At 53.4% G+C, this 23,280-nt stretch overlaps 1 protein-coding gene across 3 annotated transcripts; it reads right to left on the reverse strand.

Moving 5' to 3' along the window:
- Positions 1-647: 647 nt before the first annotated feature.
- KASH5 (KASH domain containing 5) lies at positions 648-23,280 on the reverse strand. Of its 3 annotated transcripts, none has more exons than XM_059665334.1 (19): positions 23,160-23,280; positions 20,097-20,201; positions 19,430-19,616; positions 18,904-18,968; positions 17,821-17,887; positions 17,407-17,568; positions 16,563-16,680; positions 16,223-16,273; positions 10,649-10,726; positions 10,345-10,401; positions 9,743-9,802; positions 9,012-9,076; positions 8,766-8,853; positions 8,349-8,471; positions 5,397-5,455; positions 3,767-3,812; positions 2,505-2,554; positions 2,301-2,426; positions 648-2,201 (listed from the first exon to the last, which is right to left on the reverse strand). In XM_059665334.1, exons 1-19 carry the CDS (start codon positions 23,200-23,202, stop codon positions 2,060-2,062), a joined length of 1,692 nt encoding a protein of 563 aa, XP_059521317.1. In that variant the 5' UTR covers positions 23,203-23,280; the 3' UTR covers positions 648-2,059. The 3 variants fall into 3 exon arrangements, with proteins under 3 accessions (XP_059521317.1, XP_059521316.1, XP_059521318.1); XM_059665333.1 differs by having other exon boundaries at positions 8,349-8,486; XM_059665335.1 differs by lacking the exon at positions 23,160-23,280 and having other exon boundaries at positions 8,349-8,486; positions 20,097-20,281.

Genomic DNA, 23,280 nt, shown 5'->3' on the forward strand with positions numbered 1-23,280 from the left:
CCCTCAGCCCAGCTTGCACCCTCTCCAATCTGGGACCCCTCAGGAGATGTCTGACATTCCTCTCGCAATCTGGGACTGCTAGCTCCTAACTGCTCACCTGCCTGATCACCCCTAACCACTCTGCATGCCAACCTTCTCGCCCCCGACTGCACCCCACTGCCAGCCTGCTCACCCCAACTGCCCTCCCCTCCTGGCCTGATCGCCCCTAACCGCCTCTGCCTCGGCCTCGCCACCATGGCTTTGTCTGGAAGGACATCTGGAAGGTCTCCCGGTCTAATTAGCATATTACCCTTTTATTCGTGTAGATTAGCCACTGGGTGGGTGCTGTCCTTGTCCTTCCCTCTTCCTTCACAGCCTGTCAGTCCCTGACTCCGTCCTTCCTGCCCTGCCTCTCTCCACCTTTCTTTCCACCCACACATCAGGTCCAGCTCAGACCTCTCCCACCTGGGCCCCAGCCCCAGCCTCATTACTCATCCCCTGTGCAGGCTCGGGTCTCTTTCCCACTCCGAGTTAATTTTGTCCCTTCCCTGCTCAAGCCCTTTCTTGGGTACTCAGGAGTAGAGTTCATGGTGGTGTCTAAAACCCTTCATGGGCTCTGGCCCACCTATCTTAATTTCACCACTCTGTAGCCTTCAATTCTTCCTGGCTTCACATCATTTTCTTTACAAACTTTAAAAAAATATTTTTATTGATTTCAAAGAGGAAGGGCGAGGGAGAGGGAGAAAAACATTAGTACTGAGAGAGCATCATTGGTTGGCTACCTCCTGCACACCCCACTGTGGATCGAGCCCTCAACCCCGGAACGTGCCCAGACCGGGCATTGAACCGTGACCTCCTGGTTCATAGGTTGACGCTCAACCACTGAGCCACGCTGGCCAGGCTCTATTAGTTTTAATCCCAGCAGCACGGTGCTGCCAATGGCTCTCCACACAGGGAGGGGATCTTTCCCACCCCGTTTTCACACATATTTACTTCCTCTGCCTGCAGCATGCTCCTCAGCCCCTGCTCACTGTAGCCAACTTCACCCACCTTTCAAGACTGAACAGATGTCCTGGCTCTGGGGAGAAACCTCTAGCCTCCAGGCTGAGTCAGGTGCCTTTTTGGGGTGCGATCCTGTCCCACCCTTGCTCAAAACTCTTCCACGGAAGCCTCTGTGGGGCTGAGACTGGTCTGTATCTTGACCCGGGGCGGGTTTAGTTTGGAATGCTTACATATGCAAAAATTCACCCAGCTGATACTTAAGATTTGTCCATTTATCTGTATGTAAGTTACACCTCTATTAAGACATCAATAACCAAAACAAGCAACAAAACCTCTCAAGCCTCCCATCATCCCTGGGGAAAATGAACGCTCCCGGCCTGACAGTGGAGGGCCTGTTTCTCTAAGCTTTATCTTTTAAGGTCCAGCTGTGGCAACTGGACGATCACTGTGTTTGTGGAGTGAACAAATGGCGCCCGGCCCCCTTCCTGGCCGTTTGCACGTAGCGGACGGACATCTGTGGTGTGTGCCTGGCCCACATCTCCCTCTTTCTGCCGGGAGAGGCACTTGGTCTCCTTGCAGGCCGGGGTGATGATGCCAAACAGTCTGGCCAACAGGATATAAACACAGGTCTGCTGCTGGCTCTGGGAAGACTACTGTTTTTCTTTATAAAAAAGAAGGGCCACATCGCCTTCTCTGCAGAGACGATGTATGAAGCCACCGTGTCCACCATCCCCTGAGCACGAGGGGCCAGGAGGGTCACAGACTCAGCGCCCTAGCCGGAGGCTGTGGAGACGGGGCTGTGGGCCTCGTGCTGTTCTCCAGGCTTGTTTTGTGAGGACAATAAGCCCCTAGCACTTACTCCATTATTGGGCGCGTTTTGCCATTACCAAGAAATGTAGTAAAAACCATCACAAAACCAAGAGACTTCACATAAAGACCCCATTCCGGGGCGTGGATCCTGGAGTACTGAGCTGCATCTGGGGTCTTGATAACAGTGGCACAACAACAGGAACAACAGTAAAAAGAGTCGCAGGAATTCACCGAACTAGAGGTTGCTCTGAGGGGCGGGGAGCATGGCTCACACTGGGGGAGGGCCGAGGTAGCAGAGCTGGAGGTGGGGCCAGGTGGGCGGCGGGGGCTGGCCCAGCAGCAGGACGGACAGCAGCAGCAGCAGCAGGAGACCCAGGACAGGCGCGGGAATCAGCGGGTGCCGCTGGGCCCTGGTGGGGTGGCAGGACAGTGCTCAGGGCAGGGCCCGGAGGAGCCTATGTGCCCCATGACTGACCACCATTTCCTTTTGGTGATACCTTGGGGCTCACCTGAGCTGCTGGGGCTGGGGGTGCAGGGGGCACAGGCAGAAGTGGCTCCAGACTGGCCTCCTAACCGGAACCAGCTTCCTCTCCACAGGCACCAGCGCGTGCTGTAGGTCTGGTTGGGAAGGGCTGCTGGAGAGAGAGGAAGGCAGGGCAGTCACACTGGACATTGTCCCCAAGTTCCCTCCCACTCCCTGGGGGTCCCAGTACCTCTCAGGAGGGCTGCTTGGAATGTCTCCAGGAAGGATGGAGAGATCAGCCTGGAAGGACAAAGGAGATGACAAACTTGGGACATGGGGTCCTGGGCAGAAGTGACCCCATGGAAGGGGGTGGAACACAGCGAATGAATGGCTCCGTGCATGAACATTGAAATACACTGCCGGTTGGGGTCCGAGCTCTGCCAGCTTCTGGCCGTGTGTCCTTTGGCACATCACCTGACCTCTCCACACCCCACTTTCCCCACCTGCTGGACAGGGATGACGACAGTGCCCATCTCACAGGCCTAAAGTGGAGACTGACTGAGTGAATATAGGTTAAAAAAACGTGAGCACTGGGCTCAGAACAGTGCCTGGCACATAGTGAGTGCACGATAACTGTGTGAGCTACTCAACTTGATTATTTCCACTGCCATTGGATTCTGAAGTAGCCAATGGCCACAGAAATACAGTAATAAATAACGAATAACAGAACACCAGTGCCAGCTACCACCTTCACCACGGCCACCTACTGTGTGCCTGCTCTGTGTCAGGCCTGGAGCCAGGCCCTTTCCGACATGATCCTTAACCCTCATCCCACTGAGAGCCGAGAGCCGGGTGAGGATCCTCACACCAGCTTGAGGAAGTGGAGGTGGGACCAGGCTCCACAGAGGGTGTGGCAGGAAGGAGGTGGGCTTTGCAGTCAGGCTGCTCAGAGAGACCATGTGGGATGGTTGGACCCTGCAGGGTCCAGGTGCCTGGCCCGCTCTCACACCCTCAGCCAAGGACTGCAGGCTCCTCACTCATGTCACCACATTTCCTTCCCTCCCTTTCCTTGTCTGAGAATGGGGATGGTCACCTGCTGCTTGGAAAAGCAAAGGACCCGGTGTGTGTGGTGCTGGGCAGGGGGGTGCTGAGGCCCGCTGCGGAGGGCCCAGCCCCTTCCTGTGTGTGGGCGCATGTGCGTGTGCATTTTCGCAATCCGGGGGTGTAGCCACGTCTGTGAGGCCGGTGGTGTGACGGCTGCAGCCCTGTGTGCGCTTGTGGGGGGGTCCCCTGGGAACATTCTGGCCGCCCACTGGCCTGTAGGCCACCACCCACAGCACCATCCGCTCTCATTAGCTACAGCGAGGGCCTTGTTATCTCTTGGCCAAATGATTTTTCTGTCTGCTCAGGGGAAGTGAGGTGCAGGCGGGAGCTGGGAGGAGCTGTGATGACATCAGTCCCCTCCAAGGGCCCGGAGTGGATGGGCACTGGGGGGGTGCGGGGACTGCCTACCGTGCCGTGGATCTCCGCTTCCTCCTCTTCCTCTCTTCTGGGCAACCTGGGGCAACAACAATGTCACTGCAAGCTTCTTCCCTCTGCCTGGCTCCCATTTGCCCGTGAGGGGCTCAGGGGAACCTTTAAAGTTGGGGCCTTAAGGAGGATGGACCTGGATCTGTGACCTCAAAAAGGGTGCGAGGGTCTCTTCATCTCACTGGCTTTCTCAGGGGCTACTTTTCTAGGTGATGCGCCAGCGAGGAGCCGAGGCTTCCAGCTCTCACTCCCCAAAGCACCAGAGGCTCAGACCAGGGCCCGAGGAGACCCTGCCCATGCTTCCTGCTGGGTTGCACCATTTTCACTGAGCCTCCGTCTCACTGGCTTTTTTTTTCAGGACTCGAACTCCAGAATCCGACTGTGTAGGGCCCACTCCCATCCTAGGCCATTTCTCTTAGGGGGTATGGGCCCAGCCTCTGCCCCACTGAGGTTCGTAGGTGCCTAAAATGCCTCTTTAGAGACTCGGGTCTCAAGCTGCCAGCCTGGATAGCCCCTGGAGGCCCAGATGTCCACATTCCTAGCCATCACCTTCGCTGGGAACAAGGGATTTGGCCCTCCAGTTTCAGACCCGACACCCTCAGGATACAGTCAGCACCCCAAAAAGCATCCAGCCCCTCTCAAGGTTCAGGCCCTTAACCCTAGCCACTTCCAGGGCCACCGATTTCATTACCTCCCTCACTCCCCTCTTCCGGATCTGTGCATCACACCACCCCTGCCCCCCAGCTGAGATGTCCAGCCCCTCCCCTTCTCCCTTCCATTTCTCGGTGACTGAGGGGAGGTCACATCTCTGGAGCCCCCATCCCTCCCAACCTCAGCTTTCCCAGAGAATCCAATTAGAGCCCATGGCAGGCAGCCTCATTAGTTGCTACAGCCAGGAGCTGAAAGAGGGGTGGGGAAGAGGGTGGCACCACAGGAAACCACAGGCCCCCAGGACAGGGCCCCGAGGGATCCTGCAGGCATCTAGTGCTGTTTCTATCCTCAAAGGCCTGCACACAAGCCTCATAACAACCACAGGTCCACGGCACCATGCCAAAGGCACCGACCACGCTCTATCAAAAAAGGACCGAGCTGGGATTTGAACCCCAGGTGTCTGACCCCAGAGCCCTGATGATTGCCCGACTGCCTGGGTGCTCCCCAGAGGCCCAATCTGGGTCTCATGTATCCCAGGTTCCCTAGAGGCCTTGGAGAGGTGTGTTCAGTGAGAGTGACCGGGTGACTGAGCTGCCCGTCTTCCTGACAATGATCTTCTTTTACTATGAGTCTCCTATACGAATACCACTCTTACAAGACCCCATTCAGGCATCGCCTCCCTCTCCCCAGGTGGGTCAGGTGCCAGATGTCCTCCGGGCACTCTGTGGGCAGGGCTATTTCCCCCAGGCCGGGAGTCACTGAGGCAGGGCTCGATTTGACACATGCTGGTCCACAGGCCCAGGGTCGCCTCAGCACGTGAGTGAGTGAATGAATGAGTGAGTGAGTGAGTGAGTGATGAGGCTCCAGCAGGGCTCTCAGAGTTCTTCTGTTCCCTCTGTCTGAGAATCAGGAGGTGTCACCCCGAGGCAGAGGATGGGTTTGGGAGGAGCAGGCTTCTTACCACATTGACCGCTCCTTCCTTCCTTCCTGCGGGTACGCTGGCTCTCCCTGCAAGTTCCTCTGTCGGGGGGAAGGTTAGATCTCCGGGCTACCACCTCAAGAATTCACCATCTTCTTAAAAAACCTGCCTTCCTCCTGGGCCTCCTCGAGGACAGCTCTACCCCCCTCAGTGACCCCCGCCCCAGAAGCAGAAACTGGAGCAGTTCTAGACCACATCAAGTCCCTTTCTTCTTCAGGACCCAGGAGTTCAGGTCCCCAAACTTCTCACCTGGGCCCCAAAAGGGGCCCAGTGGTCCCCTTTCAAACTCCATTCTCCTCCCCAGGTCCCAGTCATGGGTCATTTGTTCTCCCTCAGGACCAAGGTCCCTCTCTGTTTTTTCCCAGACATCTTATCCTACGACTTCAACCAACTTGACACTGTTTTCTAAATGCATCCCTGAGCCAGGCCGGTGTGGTTCAGTGGTTGAGTGTTGGCCTATGAACCAGGAAGTCATAGTTTGATTCCCAGTCAGGGCACATACCTGGGTTGTGGGCTGGATCTCCAGTAGGGGGCCTGCAGGAGGCAGCCAATCAAGGATTCTCTCATCATCGATGTTCCTATCTCTCCCTCTCTCTCCCCCTTCCTCTCTGAAATCAATAAAAATATATTTTTAAAAATTACTTTAGCCCTAGCTAGTTTTGCTCAGTGGATAGAGCAGTGGCCTATAGAACAAAGGGTCCTGGATTTGGTTCTGGTCAAGGGCACGTGCCTTGGTTGCAGGCTCTTCCCCGGCCCAGGCCCTGTTTAGGGATCGTGCAGGAGGCAACCAATCAGTGTGTTTCTCTCACATCAATGTTTCTCTCACGTCTTTCCCTCTCTCTTCCACTCTCCCTAAAAATCAATGGAAAAATATCCTTGGGTGAGGATTAACCAAAAAAAAAAAATTTTTTTTTCCTGGTTGCCCTGGCCAGGTAGTTCAGTTGCTTAGAGTGTTGTTCTGCTATACCAAGGTTGCGAGTTCAATCCCTGATCAGGGCATATATAAGAAGCAGCAACCAATAAATGCATAAATAAATGGAACAACAAATCTATGTTTCTCTAAAATAAATAAATAAATTTCTTCTGGCACTAATAGATTAAAATCTCACTTCTTAGTGTGGACATTAAAGATGAGTTCTCTCGCCCTAGTCAGTCTGGCTCAATGGATAGAGCAATGGCCTGTGGACTGAATGGTCCCAGGTTAGATTCTGGTCAGGGGCATGTCTCAGCTGCAGGCTCAATCCCTGGTCCTGGTTGGGATGTGTGCAGGAGGCAGCCGGTCGATGTGTCTCTCTCACATTGATGTTTCTCTCTCTCTCTGTCCCTTCCCCTCCCTTCTACTCTCTCTAAAAGTCAATGGAGCCCTAGCCGGTTTGGCTCAGTGGATAGAGCATTGGCCTGCAGACTGAAGGGTCCCAGGTTCGATTCCTGCCAAGGGCACATGCCCGCGTTGTAGGCTGGATCCCCATTAGGGGGCGTGCAGGAGGCAGCCCATCAATGATCCTCTCTCATCATTGATGTTTCTGGCCTCTTATGGATCTGTCTCTCTTTTCCTCTCCCTGCCTCTCTGAAATCAATAAGGAAATATATTTTTTAAAAAATCAATGGAAAAATATCCTTGGGTGAGGATTAAAAAAAAAAAGATGAGTTGCCTCAGTTATTTAAAGTTATGTAGTATTATTATTCAGGTTATTATAAAATTCATAAAACAATGGCTCCTTTTTTATTTGTTAATCCTCATCGGAGGATATTTTTTTCTATTGATTTTTAGAGAGAGTGGAAGAGAGGGAGGGGAGAGGGGGAGAGAGAGAGAGAGAGAGAGAGAGGGAGGGAGAGAGAAATATCCATGTGAGGGAGACACATCGACTGGTTGCCTCCTGCAGGCACCCCAAATGGGGCTGGGGATAAAGCCCGAAGATATGTGTCCTTGATGGGGAAGTGAACCTAGGACCCTTTGGTCTGTGGGCCAACACTCTAACCACTGAACGTCACCAGCCGGGGCAATAATGGCTATTGCTGAGTTCAAGACTTCACAGTGGATTTGCTAAGGTAAATGCTTAATGTACCTTTACAGTGTCTGTAGTACCGTTCTATTTCTTATTTTTTAAGGATTTAGTAAATTAAATTTTTTTTCAATTACAGTTTATTTTCAATTAAAGTTTACTTTCACTATTATTTCGTATTGGTTTCGGGGGTACAGCATAGTGGTTAGACACTCATGTACTTTACAGAGTCCCCCCTGTATTTCCAATACCCACCTGGCCCCACACACAGTGTTTACAGTATCACTGACTATATTCCCTGTGCTGTACTTACACCCCGTGACTTTTGTAAATGTATGTAGTGCCATTTTTTTAATTTTTAAAATTTTTAAAGTTTTTTGTTTTAATCCTTACCTGAAGATATGTTTTTTATTGATTTGAGAGAGGAAGGGAGAGGGAGGGAGGCAGAAGTAGGAGGAGGGAGGGAGGGAGGGGGGAGGGAGGGAAAGAGAGAGAGAGAGAGAGAGAGAGAGAGAGAGAGAGAGAACATTGATGTGAGAAACACTGATTGGTTGCTTCTCATATGCACCTGCAACCTGTGTATGTGCCCTGACTGGGAATTGAACCTGAGACCCTTCAGTGTATCAGATGACGTTCCTAACAACTGAGCCACACCGGCCAGGGTATAGGACCATTTCAAATAAGGTGATTTCTGACAGTGTTTTCTAAACAACAACCATCATATCACAAAGGAATTTGTGATAGCTTTCTTCATTTTTGCCGGCCGCACTAGCAGGCCAGTCCCTAGGGCAGGAATGGTGTCCTGTCTGGCTTGGGTTCCCTGTCCCTCAGGAACAACTGCCCACTGAATGGGAACAGAGCAGTACAGGGGGTCCCAGGCCCTGTTCCCAGTTCTGGACCCCACTGGTCTCAGGTCCGCTCCTGTGCTCACCTCTCCCTCAGCTGGGGCTTGAGGCAGAAACTCAGCTTCCTCGTCGCTCTCACTGGCGCCCTCCTCCCACTGGCACACCCCGCACAGAGGGCTGGAGAGATGGGTGGCCGCCTCTTCTTGTTTCTGGGAAAGTTGTTTCTGAGGTCAGGGAGGGCCAAGTAAAGGCACAGTGCAGGTCAGAGAAGGGGATGGAGATGGGCTGAGGTGTGTGTGGGGGGGTGGGGGGGTGGTGGTGGGAGAAGCTGATATGAGGCTGGGCTGGGGAGGGTGGAAGCAGGACCCAGGATGAGTTTGGTGCCAGGACCAAGAATTGGGTAAGGAGAGGTTAGGACAGATGGTCCTGAGGAGAAACGGGTTAGGGGGAGTCAGAGTTTCAGCTCAAGGTGGGTTGGGTGTTCCCAGGGGTGCCAGACCCACCTGCTGAATGGCCTGGATCTCCACGCCCAGTGATGGGGGCAGCAGCTTGGCCCAGTCCGCTCTTCTCGCCTGAGCCCCTTTGGGTAGCCTGGCCACACAGTCAGGAGGGGGGCGGCCTCTGTGCCTGCCCACCACCTGTCAGTCGCCTGTGCTGGGGTTGCCACCCTGCCCACCGTGGGGCTGGAGGCTGAGGTCCCCGCCCTTGGGCTCTCCTCCTGCCTCCTCCACCCGTCAGGTTCCACTCACTCATCCGGCCCCTTATGGATCTGACTCAGCTGCTCCTCCAGGTGTGAGATTTCCAACCTCAGTTCCTGCGAAGGAGGGAGTGAGGGACACCTGGTTTTCCATTCTTCCCCACCCCCACCCCTAGGCTCCTCTTCCAAGGTCGTCTACTCCCCTGACTTCTTTGGGTTCCTCAAGACACATATTGCCAAGGGACACGGGGAAGAAAGCAGTGACAAACTGAGGAGGCTGAGGAGAGACAGAGAGCAGCAGGAACCCAGAAGGTAACCTGCCAGCCAGGAAAACCAAGCAAAGGAAGGCGGAGACAGAGACACGTGGAAACAGCTTCGAAGAGAGGCAGAGACACAGGAGGTGCAAGAGTCTCATACAGACCAGGGACAGAGAGAGGAGTCACCCTGGGAGGCAGACTAGATCCAGAGAGGGGCTGTGTAAGGACCTAAATACGCCAGGCAGACACACAGAGAGATAAGGAGGGGAGGTGTGGTGAGAAGACACCCACAGAGAATAAAAGTGAACGGAAAACAGAGATACACAGAGAGAAATGAAAGAGAAAAAGTGAAAAGGCAGAGAGAGGGAAAGAGAGAGGGACATACATCAGACAGTGGAGATGGAAGTGAGAGGAGAAGACTTGAGACAGAGTGACAGAAACAGAAAGAGGCAGTAAATCTCGGAGATGGCGGGAGAACTGGGGAGAGCCAGGCCGAGCAGGGGGCCGTCAAGGGAGCCTGGGTTACCTGGGTTGTTGTCCTGTACTCCTCCAAGGTCTTGGCCAGACTCTCCGCGTGGCACGTGCGCTGGGAAAGCCCAAAGCCGATGAGACTGGGCCCAACCTCATTAAGACACTGAGGCTGAGTGGGGGGGGAGGGGGCGAGCGTGGGGGCGGGCAGGGTGAGCTTGGGGGAAGGGCTAGGGCCCGAGGGACAGCACTGGTTTTGGAAAACAATAGAAAACTTTAGATTTAAACGTAAAAGCCATATGCAGATGTAGGATAAAGATTTGGGGGGCTCCTGCGGAGATCCTTAGGGCTGGGGGAGGGTTGAGGAGAACTGAAGAAGAAAGCAATAAAGAGAACACAGGCCCTGAGGCAGGCAAGAATGGATGCACTTGGACCACAGAACCCCTGGGACATCTGGGAATCTGAGAGGCATTTCCCCGCTCAGCCGCAGAACCACAAGGCGTGATCCCGCAGGGTCGTGCTTGTGACCTCAGTGGAACCCTGTGACCTCTCTGGGTCATTTGCTTATCCCAGGATTAGAGCCAGGCAGGCCTCCCTTTCCTGACTCAGGGCAGGAGATGGGCAGGTGAACATGGAAGCAAATGTCACCCAGCCCCTTACCTCGGAGAGGTCGGTGTCTCGCTGGCAAATGAGGCGTTCGCACTCATAGAGCTGCCGCTGCCAAGGAAGGAGTCTGTCCATCTGTCCTGCCCACGCCCGAACCCCTCTCCTCAACCTCCCTCCAGGGCTCTGGACATCAGCTACATGGACAGGGATTTCAGCCAAGTTGCCTGGCAGCCCTGGGAACCTGACGGCGTGATGGAAGTTCCCAGCTGTCACCAGGCCTCGGTGGCTGAGACCGGAGGTGGTAAATATGGCCCTGGGGGTGGAGGGAAGTTGTCAAGGTACTAGGGAGGGGCAGCACCTTCAAAGCATCCTTCTCCATGACCAGCTCCTCAGTCCTCCTCTTCACTCCATCCCGCTGTGCCAGTAGCTTTCCATTCTGGAAGGAGAAATGGCTGGTTATGTTCATGTCAGCAAATGGCGATGCTAATACCCACAGTTGACATTTGCTGACACGTGATGTGCATCAGGCTTCAGGCTAAGCACTTTATGTTTTAGCCCATGAAACCCCTCCGACCAGCATATGGAATTTCAGCTTTGATTTCTCTGTGCATCAGTCCACCCCCATCCATAAAAATGAAGATTAGAGCCTACTTCATGGGGCTGCTGTGAGGACTAAATCAGATACTTGGTAACATTTACTGAGCACCTTGCAGTAAATGAGTAAAAAACCTCATTTCTTATCCCCTATATTAAAGATAAAAGCAACTCAGCTCTGGTGGGGTAGCTTAATTTGTTAGAGTGTCATCCCCATATGCTGAGATTGTGGGTTCCATTCCTGGTCAGGGCACATACAAGAAGCAACCACTGAAATAAATGTGCAAGTAAGTGGAATAACAAACCGATGTTTCTCTCTCTCTAAAAATCAATTAAAAAAACACACAAAAAAGCAACTCGGACACATAAAGGTTGAGTGACTTCCCCAGGTCTACAGGTGGTAATTAATGCAAATACATGTTAATAGCACAAAGCATTTAGAACAATGCCTGACATATATCAAGTGTTTGGTAAATGCCGAAACCGGTTTGGCTCAGTGGATGGAGCGTTGGCCTGTGGACTGAAAGGTCCCAGGTTCGATTCCGGTCAAGGGCATGTACCTGGGTTGCGGGCATATCCCCAGTGGGAGATGTGCAGGAGGCAGCTGGTCGATGTTTCTCTCTCATCGATGTTTCTAGCTCTCTATCTCTCTCCCTTCCTCTCTGTAAAAAATCAATAAAATATATTTTAAAAAAAAAAAGTGTTTGGTAAATGTTATATTCAGAATAGTTTTATGTGGAATCTAAATTAAACAATGTAAGTGAACAAACAAAACAGAAACAGATTTATAGTTACAGAGAACAGACTGATGGTTGCCAGAAGAGAGGGGGGTTTAGGGAACTGGGTGAAAAAGGTGAAGGGATTAGGTACAGATCGGTAGTTACAAAATAGTTATGGGAAGGTAAGGTACAGCATAGGAAATATAGTCAATAATATTGTGATAATTATAAATGGTGCCAAGTAGGTACTGGAAATATCAGGGGACCACTTTTTAAAGCATATGATTGTCTAACCCCTATGTATATACCTGAAATTAATACAAAATAATATTGAATGTAAACTGTAATTGAAAAAATGTTTACAAATATTTTTTAAACTTTGGATTATGAATTTTTAACACATACAAAAGTAAAAATAACAGTGTAATGAAACCCTTTACCAATCACCCAGCTTCAATAATTATATAGTCTCCCAGTTTGTTTCTTCTCTATCATGCAGGTTGTTTGTTTTGTTTGGGGTTTAACCAGATTATTTTAAAGCAAATCCCAGGCATCATATTATTTCACGTTTAACTACTCCAGCATTTTAATCTCCTACTTAAGGACCCTACCTTTAGCAAAACTACAATACCTACCATTATCACCTTTAACAAAATTAATAATTCCTTAGTACCATCTCACACCCAAGTTGTGCTCTTTTTAAATTTTTTTTCTCAAATGTTTTAATTTATTTTGTTTGAATGAGGATCCACAGGCTTTTGGTTGAAATGTCTCAATTCTTTTTAACTGAGTGATCCCCCACTTTCCAATCCTGGCATTTTTTTGGGTCCTTCTTTTGTGGAAGAAACCAGGTTATTTGTCTTGTGGAAACTGTGCACTTGGTTTATTGTGTTCTCCTTCTCCATGTCCCCGCATCTTCATTATTTCCTGTAAACTGATGGGTAGGTAGGTCCAGGGCCTGGTCCAGACTTTGTTCGACTTCTTGGCAGGCAGATTTCATGGTTGTTGCGATGCAGGTCATATGCCGTTCAGGAAGAATGTAATGTCTGGCTGTCCTAACATAGTTTTAACTGCCATCATCCCCAATTTGAGAGAGGAAATTGAGGATCAGAGAGGTTAAAAAACTTGGCCAAGGTCACATGTTAAGTGGACTCAAACTCAAATCTGACGCCAAATTCTGTGCTTATAACCTGTCTCTCCTCTGAGCCAGATGAAGCCTTGGGTGACAATGGGGAACCAGCTGCATCTCTCGTCCCAAGTTCATTACTAGAGGTGGAGACCATCGCAGAAGCTGATGATAACGTGAGGTGGACTCTGATGAGGACCAGGGCCTGGGCCTGCTGGGAGCCCTGATGAGGAGCTTCCTGAGGAGGCAGTGCTGGGGCAGAATCCTCAAGGGTGAAGAGTTATGGGGGGTGGAGGACAAGTGGGCCAGGAGAGGGCAGTGGGCAGGGCTAGCTATGAAATAGGACTGAGAATAAAATGCCCCAAATTCCATTCTAGAGTTTCTGGGGACCAAAAACCTAGCAAGTTGCACTGAGTTTTGATGAGGCATCATGGGAGAGCATTTCTGGGCATCGAGGCAGCTGATTTCCCTTGCCCCATCCCTCATCCTGGTGCCCCTGAGGATACCAAGGCCAGTTTCTCCTCCTCTCCAGTCCGGCTTCCCTACAAGTCCTCCATCAGCTGCCCTCCTCCCTCTCAGTCCCAGCTAGCCTGGATGCCAGGTGAAGGGCGGAGGAAGGACGGAGGGGCCAGGAATGCTGTGTCAACATCTGTTCACCTGGTCGGGATTTGCAGGCTGGATCCTGGGCTACTCGGCAGGGAACCTGGTTACTCAGCCGCTCCTGCCTTCTTCTGCAGTAACCTGAGCCTGCTCCATAGGTTCTCCTAGGGAAAGCTGAGTGTCCCTTACTCCAGCATTATTCTACTGTAACTTGAGAACTCGATCTATAGATGCTCTGTAGGCAGCAGCCAGTGGGGAGAACGGTGGAGGGGAGGGATCCAAGAATAGCTCCAGTTATCGAGCGCCTAGGATGTCCCAGGCGCAGCTCAAGGCACTTGATCTGGCAACAGGCCTTCTGGGCTGGGAGGAGCAGAGACTGCTGGCTGCCATTCACCCTGCTTATTCCTTCTTCTGCTTTCATTGAGATCCTCTCTCCATGTGGGCAGGTGGGTCCCCAGCCTTAGCGCTGGAGGTGAATCAAGATGGAAATCTTGGCAGATTCAGGAGTCGGGAAGGTTAGCTGACCCAGCAGCCATTCTCCCCCTCCAGAGGCTGAAGATATTCTCCCGGCCTCCCTGGCAGCTGGTGGTGGTGGTGGTGGGGTTACTCCTGGAAAAGCTTTCCCTTCTGATGAAAAGAGAGCCATGAGAGGAGCATTTGCTGAGCCCCCTTGCCCCTCCTTGTCCTGCTTTGAATGAGAACATGAAGTTGGGAGCTGTTATAGCCCCCTGTGATCACAAGGCCACAGACAGAAAAACAAGCCAAAGAGCTGCCAAAGCAACCCAGACATCTTCCAAACCGCTTGTTAATCAGGATTCCCGACCCATCAGGGGCTGTGCTATACCAGGAGTGGCTGGGCTATTATCACTTACCACTTTGCTCAAAGACGGAGGTTCTGCCAGAGGCTTTAGGGTAAGCCCCTGGTTTTTAAAAAGAGAATTTCTAGACGAAACAATTACATTCTCTCTGTATCCCATGCCTCACACTGTGGCAGCCATTTTGCAGCGACTTCCCATAGCCTCAAAGGAGGGAATTTTCATGGAAGAGCCAGAAAACAATAGTAGAAACATTTTTAGATTTAAATGTAACAGCCATATGTAGACATAGGACAAAGATTTGGGGGGAAGGGGTCAGGCAGAGTAGGGCTGGGGGAGGGGTGCAGGAGAGTTGAAGAGAGCAACGGAGAGAAAATAGGCCATGAGACATCAAAGCTCAGGGTTAGCTCTGAGGGGGGCAAGAATAGATGCACTTGCCCTACCCGGTGTGGCTCAGTGGGTAGAGCGCTGGCCTGCAAACTGAAGGGTCCCTGGTTGGATTCCAGCCAAGGGCACATGCCCGGGTTGCCGGCTCCATCCCTAGTGTGGGGTGTGCAGGAGGAAGCCAATTAATGATTCTCTCTCATCATTGATGTTTCTATTTCTCTCTCCCTCTCCCTTCCTCTCTGAAATCCATAAAAATGTATTAAAAAGAAAAGAATGGATGCACTTGAACTACAGAACCCCTGGGGCATGTGGGAATCTGAGAGAGGCGTTTCCCAGCTCAGTCGCAGAAGCAACAAGGCATATGAATAATGGAATAGAAACAACTGTGCGAGTTGTTGAGGCAGAGAGGGACCAGGGAGGCCCCAATGGCCACAGTCACAGGAAAACAGCTACACCTTCACTGTGCCCCTAGATGGGTACAGAAGTGGCTGAGCGAGAGCCCCAGTGGCCTTTACGGGGGCCACCACCAGCAGATGCAGCAAAGACTGTATGTCCAGTGATGAGAAGGCAATGCCAGCCTCCCAGTGGATGCCAGCATGCAGTGGTGAGTAAGGCCAAGGACCACATGGGACTATGAACATCAATCCTGCCCAGCAGAGAGAACAGATGTTGCGTGAGGACCGCCGCCTCCTGGAGCACAAAGGTTCTGCCTGAGTCTCCAGCAACTTAGATGCCACCTTGTGGGGGGACAGTGACGAGATTCATCATCAAGGGATGAGTTTCAGTTTCCACATAAAAGGACGAGGTAGACTCAAAAGGATCTCAGATGATGTTTTCTGTCTCAGATGGAATGTGGCTCGAACCAGACCTGAGGGTGAACTGGGACTGTTCATATTACGAGCTGGGCCCTGGGCTAAAAGCACGTATTTAATCCCCATAATAACCCTGTTGAACAGATGCCCTTCTCCTCCATTCTTAGAAAATACTGCAAAACTAAGGACCCGGCTGGGTGGCTCCGTTGGTTGGAATGTTGTCCCATACACCAAAAGGTTGCAGCTTTGATCCCCGGTTGGGCATGTATGGGAGGCAACGGATTGATGTTTCTCCCCCCACGCCCCCCATACCCTTCCTCTTGCTCGCAAATCAATAAAAACATATCCTCAAGTGAGGATTAAAAAATATATAAGAAAGCTAAGCTTAGGAAGGGGTAGTCACATGCCTAAGGTTGCCTGTCATGTAAGCGGCAGAGATGTGATTTGAACTTGGCTGACTTCAAGGCCTGTGTTCTTTCCACCATAAAAAAACAACTGATATATGAACAACACTAGCTAACTTTTACTGAGCACTTTCCACGCCGTGTCCAAGGCTTTACAAGCATCCCTTGTTTAAATCTTACACAACTCCCTGAGGGAGATTCTATTATTTTTCCCATTTTCACAGGTGAGGACACTGAGGCACAGAGAGGGGACCCAGGCAGTCCACCACGTACCCTGCACTCGGACCAACTGTGCCAGTTCTCACATGCAGTGATGCGACCTTCAGGGACACTCACATCTTGGGGCCCTGGGGTCTCCCGCCCAGACTGAAGGGTGTCTGGTCTGCAGGCTGCTGGGTGTCTGAGGCACGGGGGGGACGGGGGGGGGGAGGGAGGACTGGGAAGAGACGGGGCTGGGCGCTGGGCCTGGGCTCACCTCCTCCCGCAGGGTCTCCATTTCAGCCACCAGATGCTGCTGTTCCTTTTCCTGAGAGGACAAAGGCTTCTGTTGGGGCTTCCTTACCCCCACATTGCCCTTCCCCTCCCCTGGGATCACACTCAGGCCGGGGTCACTGAGGAGCAGGGCTGGGGAGCCCTGATGGCTCCTGCTGCCTCTGTGTCTTTAGAGGAATGGCAAAGCCTGAAGCAGGACATGGAGGGATGGAGGAAGCCTGGGTGACCTCTGCCTCTTCCCCTCCATCGTCAGGCTCTGATGCTCAGACTCCAAGAAAGAGGGAAGGGAGAGGACACCTCTGTGCCCCTTGCCCAGAACCTACTGTCTGCCGGGCCTGGGCCAGAAGACTGCGATTCTGTTCCTCCAGGCTCTTGGCCAGACTCTTCAGGTCCTCCAGCTCCTCATCCACAGCCTTGGCAAGCTGCAGGGCCTGCTGGGTGCTGTGTGGGGGCAGGGACATGTGAGCCGTGAGAGAGGAAGACAGACCACAGGAGAGATCCACTCAGAGGCAGAAGCAACAGAGAAACCCCAGACAGAGATAGAGGGGGATGGGGACCCAGAGAGAAGGGAACAGAGACTCAGAGGGAAAAAAAAGGGGGGTGGGGGGGGGCTGAGCCTGGAGAACAGGACAATTTCTACCTAAAAAACTAAGGGGGTAGGTCCTCGAGAGTGGGAAACTGAAATAGGGGAACAGGACAGACACGAGGAAGACAGACCACAGGGAGAGAAATAGGCTGCGAAGAGGGAGATCAGAGAGGGAAGAAGAGAGAGAGTCTGAACTTGAGATGCTGAGAGACAAGAACCAGGGAGATGCTGAAACCGGTTTGGCTCAGTGGATAGAGCGTCGGCCTGTGGACTGAAAGGTCCCAGGTTCGATTCCGGTCAAGGGCATGTACCTGGGTTGCGGGCACATCCCCAGTAGGAGATGTGCAGGAGGCAGCTAATCGATGTTTCTCTCTCATCGATGTTTCTGACTCTCTCTCTCTCTCTCCCTTCCTCTCTGTAAAAAATCAATAAAATATATTTAAAAAAAAAAAGAACCAGGGAGACAAGAGAGAAAGATAAAAGACAGAAGAAGAACGGGACGTGCGGGGTCACAGACACGGAGAGGGAGGGAGTGGAGAGCGAGGCTGGGGCACAGGGTGGTGGACGTGGGCCCGGCCCACCTGCGGAGCTGCTTGCGCAGGGCCACGATCTCCTCCCCTAGGCGCGCAGACCCCTCCTCAGCGGTCTCCACGCTGCGCTGCAGTTTGGCGTTCTCCCCAGCCAGCCTGCGGTTACTGAGCTCCAGGTCCTCCAGGCTGCTCAGCAAGTCAGCTGTGCCCAGCCTGGGGGCAGGAAGGGCCAGGGTCACCACCCACAGCCCCGGCCGCCTTTCCCAGATGACGGTAGGTGGTGAGGGTGGTGGGGAGACAAGCTCTTCTGGAGAAAGAGCAGGAGGGAGACTGCCCGGCTCTCCCTGAGCTGTTAGCACAGCCCCTATCCCTCACCCACTCCCAAAGGACCCCAAGCCCTAGCCCGGCCCTGGGCAGGCTGGAGGGCATGGGAGGGGAGGGTAGAGGGGGCCTGAGGATAGGTACAGCTCAGGTCTGGGGTCTTCGCCTCCGAAGCTCTCCAGGTTGGCTGGCTCCTCCGTGTCTGGGCCTCCTGGAGGGAGATAGACAGAGGGTGGTGGGCTCCCCAGGACTCTGGGCTTGTTCCTTGTCTGGCTTCCACCCTCAGAGCATTTGCTCTGGGTGACCCCATCTGCTCCCAGGGCTGTAACTACACCCAACATCAGAAAAGCCTCTTGTTTATCCGTGAGCTCAGGCTGGATCTCCCAGATAGCCCTGTAATTTCCATGCCCAACACTGGCCCCAAACCTGTTCCTCCTCCCACTCCCCCGCCCCACACTGCCACCTGGATCCCTTGCTCCTGCTCACCCCCTCAGTCCACTAGGACCTAGGCCCTGTCCCCCTCCTCCCCAACTGTGTTCCACCCTCCTCTCTATCCCCACCCCCCACCCTGGCGCAGGCCCTCACCACAACCTCCTCCCCAGCCTCCTCACCTCCAGCTTCCCCTTCTGTCCTTCCCCGACCCAGAGCTGACCCACCCCTCCCCTGCTCACAGCCCTCCCTTGGCCCCTAAGCCCAAAGGGAGGAGGTTAGGGAGGAGGTTCAAGGAATGCCAAGTAAATTCTATTTCATTTGCTTTTGTGTTTGTAAGGCTGGAGGAATATAACACAAACACATGTTTACGGAGCACCTCCTGTGTTCGAGGTCCTAGGGATACAATGGTAAGCAAATCAACTAACCAAACGGCAGGGCAAGTAACTAATCAGATTATCAGATTTCTGCAGGAAAGGCATGCAGGTCTGTGAGTGTGTGAGTGCAAGAGCAAGGGACTGTAGCCTGGGGCATCCCGGCTGGATGAGAGGAGAGGTGGGCGGGGCCTGGTGGGGCTCTATGACAGAGCTGGTGTTAGAAGGCTTTGGAAACAACTCACAAAGCTCAAGGAGGGTGGGGAGGCAGTAATGGAGGCTCCTAGAAGGCCAAACTCACAGCTCCAGGCTAGAGCAAAGGTCCCTGGGGTCCCACTCTATCTCCTGCTCTGTTGCCAAGTGGAAGTCCCCCCACTGTCTGACCCTGGGCCAGCCTGCTTCATTCTATATAAAGCATTCTCACCAGATGGCAGCTGCTGGGAGGTCAGGGCTCCCTCGAAGGTAGTCTCCTCTTCCAGCTCTAATCCTCTGTATCAAAGGGATGAGGCTTAGAGCCCCCTGCAGCCATCCTCAAACCCAGCAGGGGTTTTTGGGCGGCTGGAGGAGGGGCCAGGTTAGGTGAGTAAGCTCCATGGGGAGGGAGGTGGGGCCAGATGGCTAGCGCCTGGGGCCAGATGGCAAAGCAGGAGGGCAAGGACTGGGATTGGAGAAGGGATGGTGAGGGGCATCTGTTAACCCATCGCCCCCGGTTTCCTCCTTCCAGCCCCTTTTATGTCTGTTTCCCAGACCCCCTTCACATCCCCTTCCCAGGCACTTTGTCCTCAGACACTCTGCTCCTCCCCTACCCCATCTCTTTACTGTGTCTCTTCTCAGCCTCCTTCCAACCACAGGAGAGCCCTGAGCCCAAAGGGTGCTGGCCGCAGTAAGGAGGTATGAGGTTAGAGCTTAGGAAGGACTTCCCAGGTGAGGGTGGAGGTACAGGGACCCACCCATCCAGCTGACAGGCAGTGATCCAGTCTCGCATGACGACCAGGAAGGTGTCCAAGTCCACAGTGGCCTGAGGGCCCTCCCCATTGGGGTCCAGGCTGCAGGCCAGTGTTTGGAGGCGTGTATCTTGGGGGCCCTGTCCTGTCACAGCCTCCAGATAGGCTAGTACTCGGGTCACAGCCACAGAGCCTGGAGACAGAGCATGCCATGAGGGAACGGGGGCAGGTGGGGAGGCGTGGGAGTTGGGGACATTAGGCCATCACTGGCTGGCTGGTGGCACCCCTGCACCACAGCCCGCTGGGACAACTTGGGCAAGTCCTTTCCCTCCTCTAAGTCCACGTTTTCACAAGTCATCAGATCCACCTCAGAGGGTGGACCAAAGAGAATCAGCTATTCCCCCAGTGGCTCCCCTCCCCTCCTTCCTCCCCCAAGCACTGAAGCCCCACCCTCTTCTCTTAATATCCCCCAAGTTTTCTTCCCCTCACTGTTCTTGCTGAAAGGCCTCCATGCCCTTATCCACTCATTCCTGAAGCTTCCCATAATCACCGTCCTACAAGACCCCCATCCCTCTCTCTAAGGCTCCCCAGTTCCAAGCCCCCCATCTCTGGCCCTTATTATTGCTTAGCTCCCCGACACCCAGTGCTCCCAGGCCCACCCTGCCCCTCCCACCTGTCCTCTGGGGGTCACAAGCTTCGAACATAGAGTTGAGTATTTGATCCTCTAAGCTGAGCGGTGTCTCTAGGCGCCCCTCGTCCGGCTGTTCCCAGAGGTACACTGAGGAGACAAGAGGGCCAGTCCACCCGTGAGGGAGGAGTGGCCTGGCTCCTGCAGAGGGGAGAAGTTCATTCCCAGCGGCCTGGTGGGGAACAGCAGGAAGCTTCAGGCGGGGGCAGCAATGTGAGGGTCTTTGAGTCACCTCCGCACCCCTCCACCCTGGGGATGTGGGCCCCATCTTTCAGGTCAGGAAGTCCCCCCGGCTGTCTGTTCCTTTGTGTCCAACCCACTCAGAAGCCAGATAAGAATGAGCAATCACCCTTTCCTCCTCTCCTCCCCTGCCTCCCAGGCTGTACTCAGAGGGGCTGCAGGAAGGGGAGGGCAAAGAAGAGAGGATTCTGGGAGGAGCTGAGGGTGAAGGAGGGCCCAGAAGCCAGGAACAATCCGATAACATTCTGGCAGCCTGGATCGATTCTGCCTGCTGCATCTCCGGTCCCCTAGCCTGCCTGGTGGGCCGGGTCTCTCTCCTCTCACCATGCCCAGTTGAAGCTGGCCGCAGGGAGCCCAGGGCCAGGAGCTCAGAGCCCAGCTGCACTATTGTAGGCAAGTTGCTTCTCTTTTTGGAGCTGTGGTTTCCCAACCAATAAAATGGCAGGGAGGTGGGGTAGAGTGATCCTGCTCCCCAGGACTGGGAGGGTTAGGGGTGTGTGTGTGTGAAGAGCATGCGTGCGCGCACACACACAAAATGCACATCCCAGGGTCTGTTTGTCCACTGCTGTAGCCAGTGTTTGCAGAGTAGGCACTCAATAAATATGCCAAGATATGGGAGGAGATCCTTTACCTCAGGAACCACTGGGACAGCCCAGCCTCTTTCTGAGGGCTGGAAGTGACCTTCAGACCCCTGGACTGCTGGGTAGGGCACTGGGCTGAGCGCAGGCTACAGGGTCTGGCAGACACATGGACAACCCAGGCCAGGGGCCCAGCTTCTCTGAGCCTCAGTTTCTTCGTCTGGAACATGGAGGTGGTGTTCCTTCCCTCTTAGAAAATGGCTGAGATAAAATCTGGAAAAGCCCTGGCAGAGGGCCTGGCATGTCCTGGAAGCTTAGTATACAAGGTTTTGCATGGGCCCCACTTTATAGCTGAGGAGACTTAGGCATAAAAAAGTTCAACGCGAGTGCCCTTCTCATTCCACTCTTCGCAGGTTCTTTGCAGCGAGCTCCAGTTCCGCCCCGCGGGGTGGAGCCCATGCTCCTTGGGAAGGGGCGTAGGAACCCAGTTAGGGGAGACGCCAGGGCCGTGCCCAGGGCTTTCCCTGCACTCTTGTTCCTTCCTCTTGCACTGAACCATGTTATGGAGGAGGACCCTGAGGCCCAGCAAAGTCACTTGCCCAGGGCCACTTAGCCAGGGAGAGCAACCCAGAGTCAGCCCAGGACTGTCTGGTTACAGATCACGTGGGGTCTGAGGATCCGCTTGTGTCTACAGTCTCTTCCCAGGGCCCCGCAGGAAGATGTCACTGTGCTTCTCTCCTGTCTTCTTTCATCTCCTTCCTCAGTGTCTCTACCTCTCTCTGTGTCTCTGTGTCTGCCCTTCTCTAGTTTTCTCTCTTGCGCTTTCTCTCCATCTTCCTTCCCATCCCTCTCCCCATGTCCCTTGCCTCTATTTTCTTCCTCGTGTCTCTGTGCTTCTCTTCCCATATCTCTGAGACTCTCCGTTCATTCCCCAGCCTTCTCTCTCCTTCCTATGCTGTCTCTCCGTGTCTTTTTCCCCAGAGTCTTCCTCTGTCTCCATCTCCCCTGGGTGTTCCCTCCCTTTCCTTCAGGAGCCTTTCCAGGCGGGCTCAGCCCTGGCCACGGATTCCTCAGTGGCTGCACGCCCTCTGCTGGTCACTCCATCAGTAGGCACTGGGGTCTCCCCACCCAGGTGTCTGCTTCCTACCTTCCTACCCAGAAAAACTCCCGAGGCTGCAGTTCAAGCCTGGGCCCTGAGAAAACACTCAGGTTCTGCTGCTGCTGGACGCTAGGAGCCTCTGGGAAAGGGGCCCTGCCTCTCCCCGAGGGTGGGAGCCTCATCCCCCATCACTCTGGGCTCCCCACTTAGCCAATGAGTTTCAGAGAGGGCAACCACCGGGCAAGCATCTTGCTCCAGAAGTGGCTTTCCCATGCATGTGGTTTGCATCCAGCCAATTCTAGGACGGTAACCGAGTTCCTACTATGCGTCAGGCATCGTTCTAGCGTAGCACCCACCGCACGTTGTTTGTAAGCACTTGAACTGTGGCCAGCATAAAAAGAGCACCTTAGGCATAAAAAGTTGCTCTAATAGAGCAACTGAGGTGCTCTATTAGCATAAAGCACACACCAGACCTTGAAGACTTAGCATGGGGGAAAAAGTTATCTCCAATCCATTTTATATTGATTATATGATACTACAATACTATTGTGGATATATAAAGTTAAGTAACATCTATTATTGCCATTCATTTGGCCTGTTTCCTTTTTTCTTCCTTTTGAATATGGCTACTAATAAAATTTAAAATTACATATATGCTGCTGGACAATGCTGCTCTAGGAACTGGAAATACCAGAGAGAATAAAACAGAGTCTGCCTGGCAGAGCTCATGCTCTAGTGGGGTGGGGGGGGTGGGGGGGACAGAGAGACAGTGCGATGTCAGTGCTATGAAGAGAGGCAGAGCAGCAAAGAGGAGCGAGTGTGACAGGGCAGGTGCCTTGCAGAAAGCAGAGATCTGAATGAAGCAAGGGGGAGCCTGCAGTCCCTGGTAAAGGGTGCTCCAGGCAGGGGGCACCGCACACCACACGCAAAGGCTTCTGCTCTGGCCTCTAGGAGCAAAGGGGACGAGGGGTCCAGACAGGTGGGCACAGGGCAGGTTCCCTCCTTCACACCTTGCACCAAGGTGGAGCCTCAAGCCACCTCCCCCAAGACCCCGAGTCACAGTCTGGTGCCCATTCATCCACTTCTCCCTCCTCATCCTCCTGCAGGGTCAGGAGGGACCCAGCCACCTACTTGGAGTAGCGGGGCCACCCGTTGGGCTCTCTGGCAGGTCCATGGGCCACCCTCGTTGCTCCTCAGCTGCTGGCGAAGCTAACAGCCCCCCTCCATCACAGGGACCGGCTGCTCTGAGAGC

Source organism: Myotis daubentonii, chromosome 15, assembly GCF_963259705.1.
Source record: "Myotis daubentonii chromosome 15, mMyoDau2.1, whole genome shotgun sequence".
Lineage (NCBI taxonomy): Eukaryota > Metazoa > Chordata > Mammalia > Chiroptera > Vespertilionidae > Myotis > Myotis daubentonii.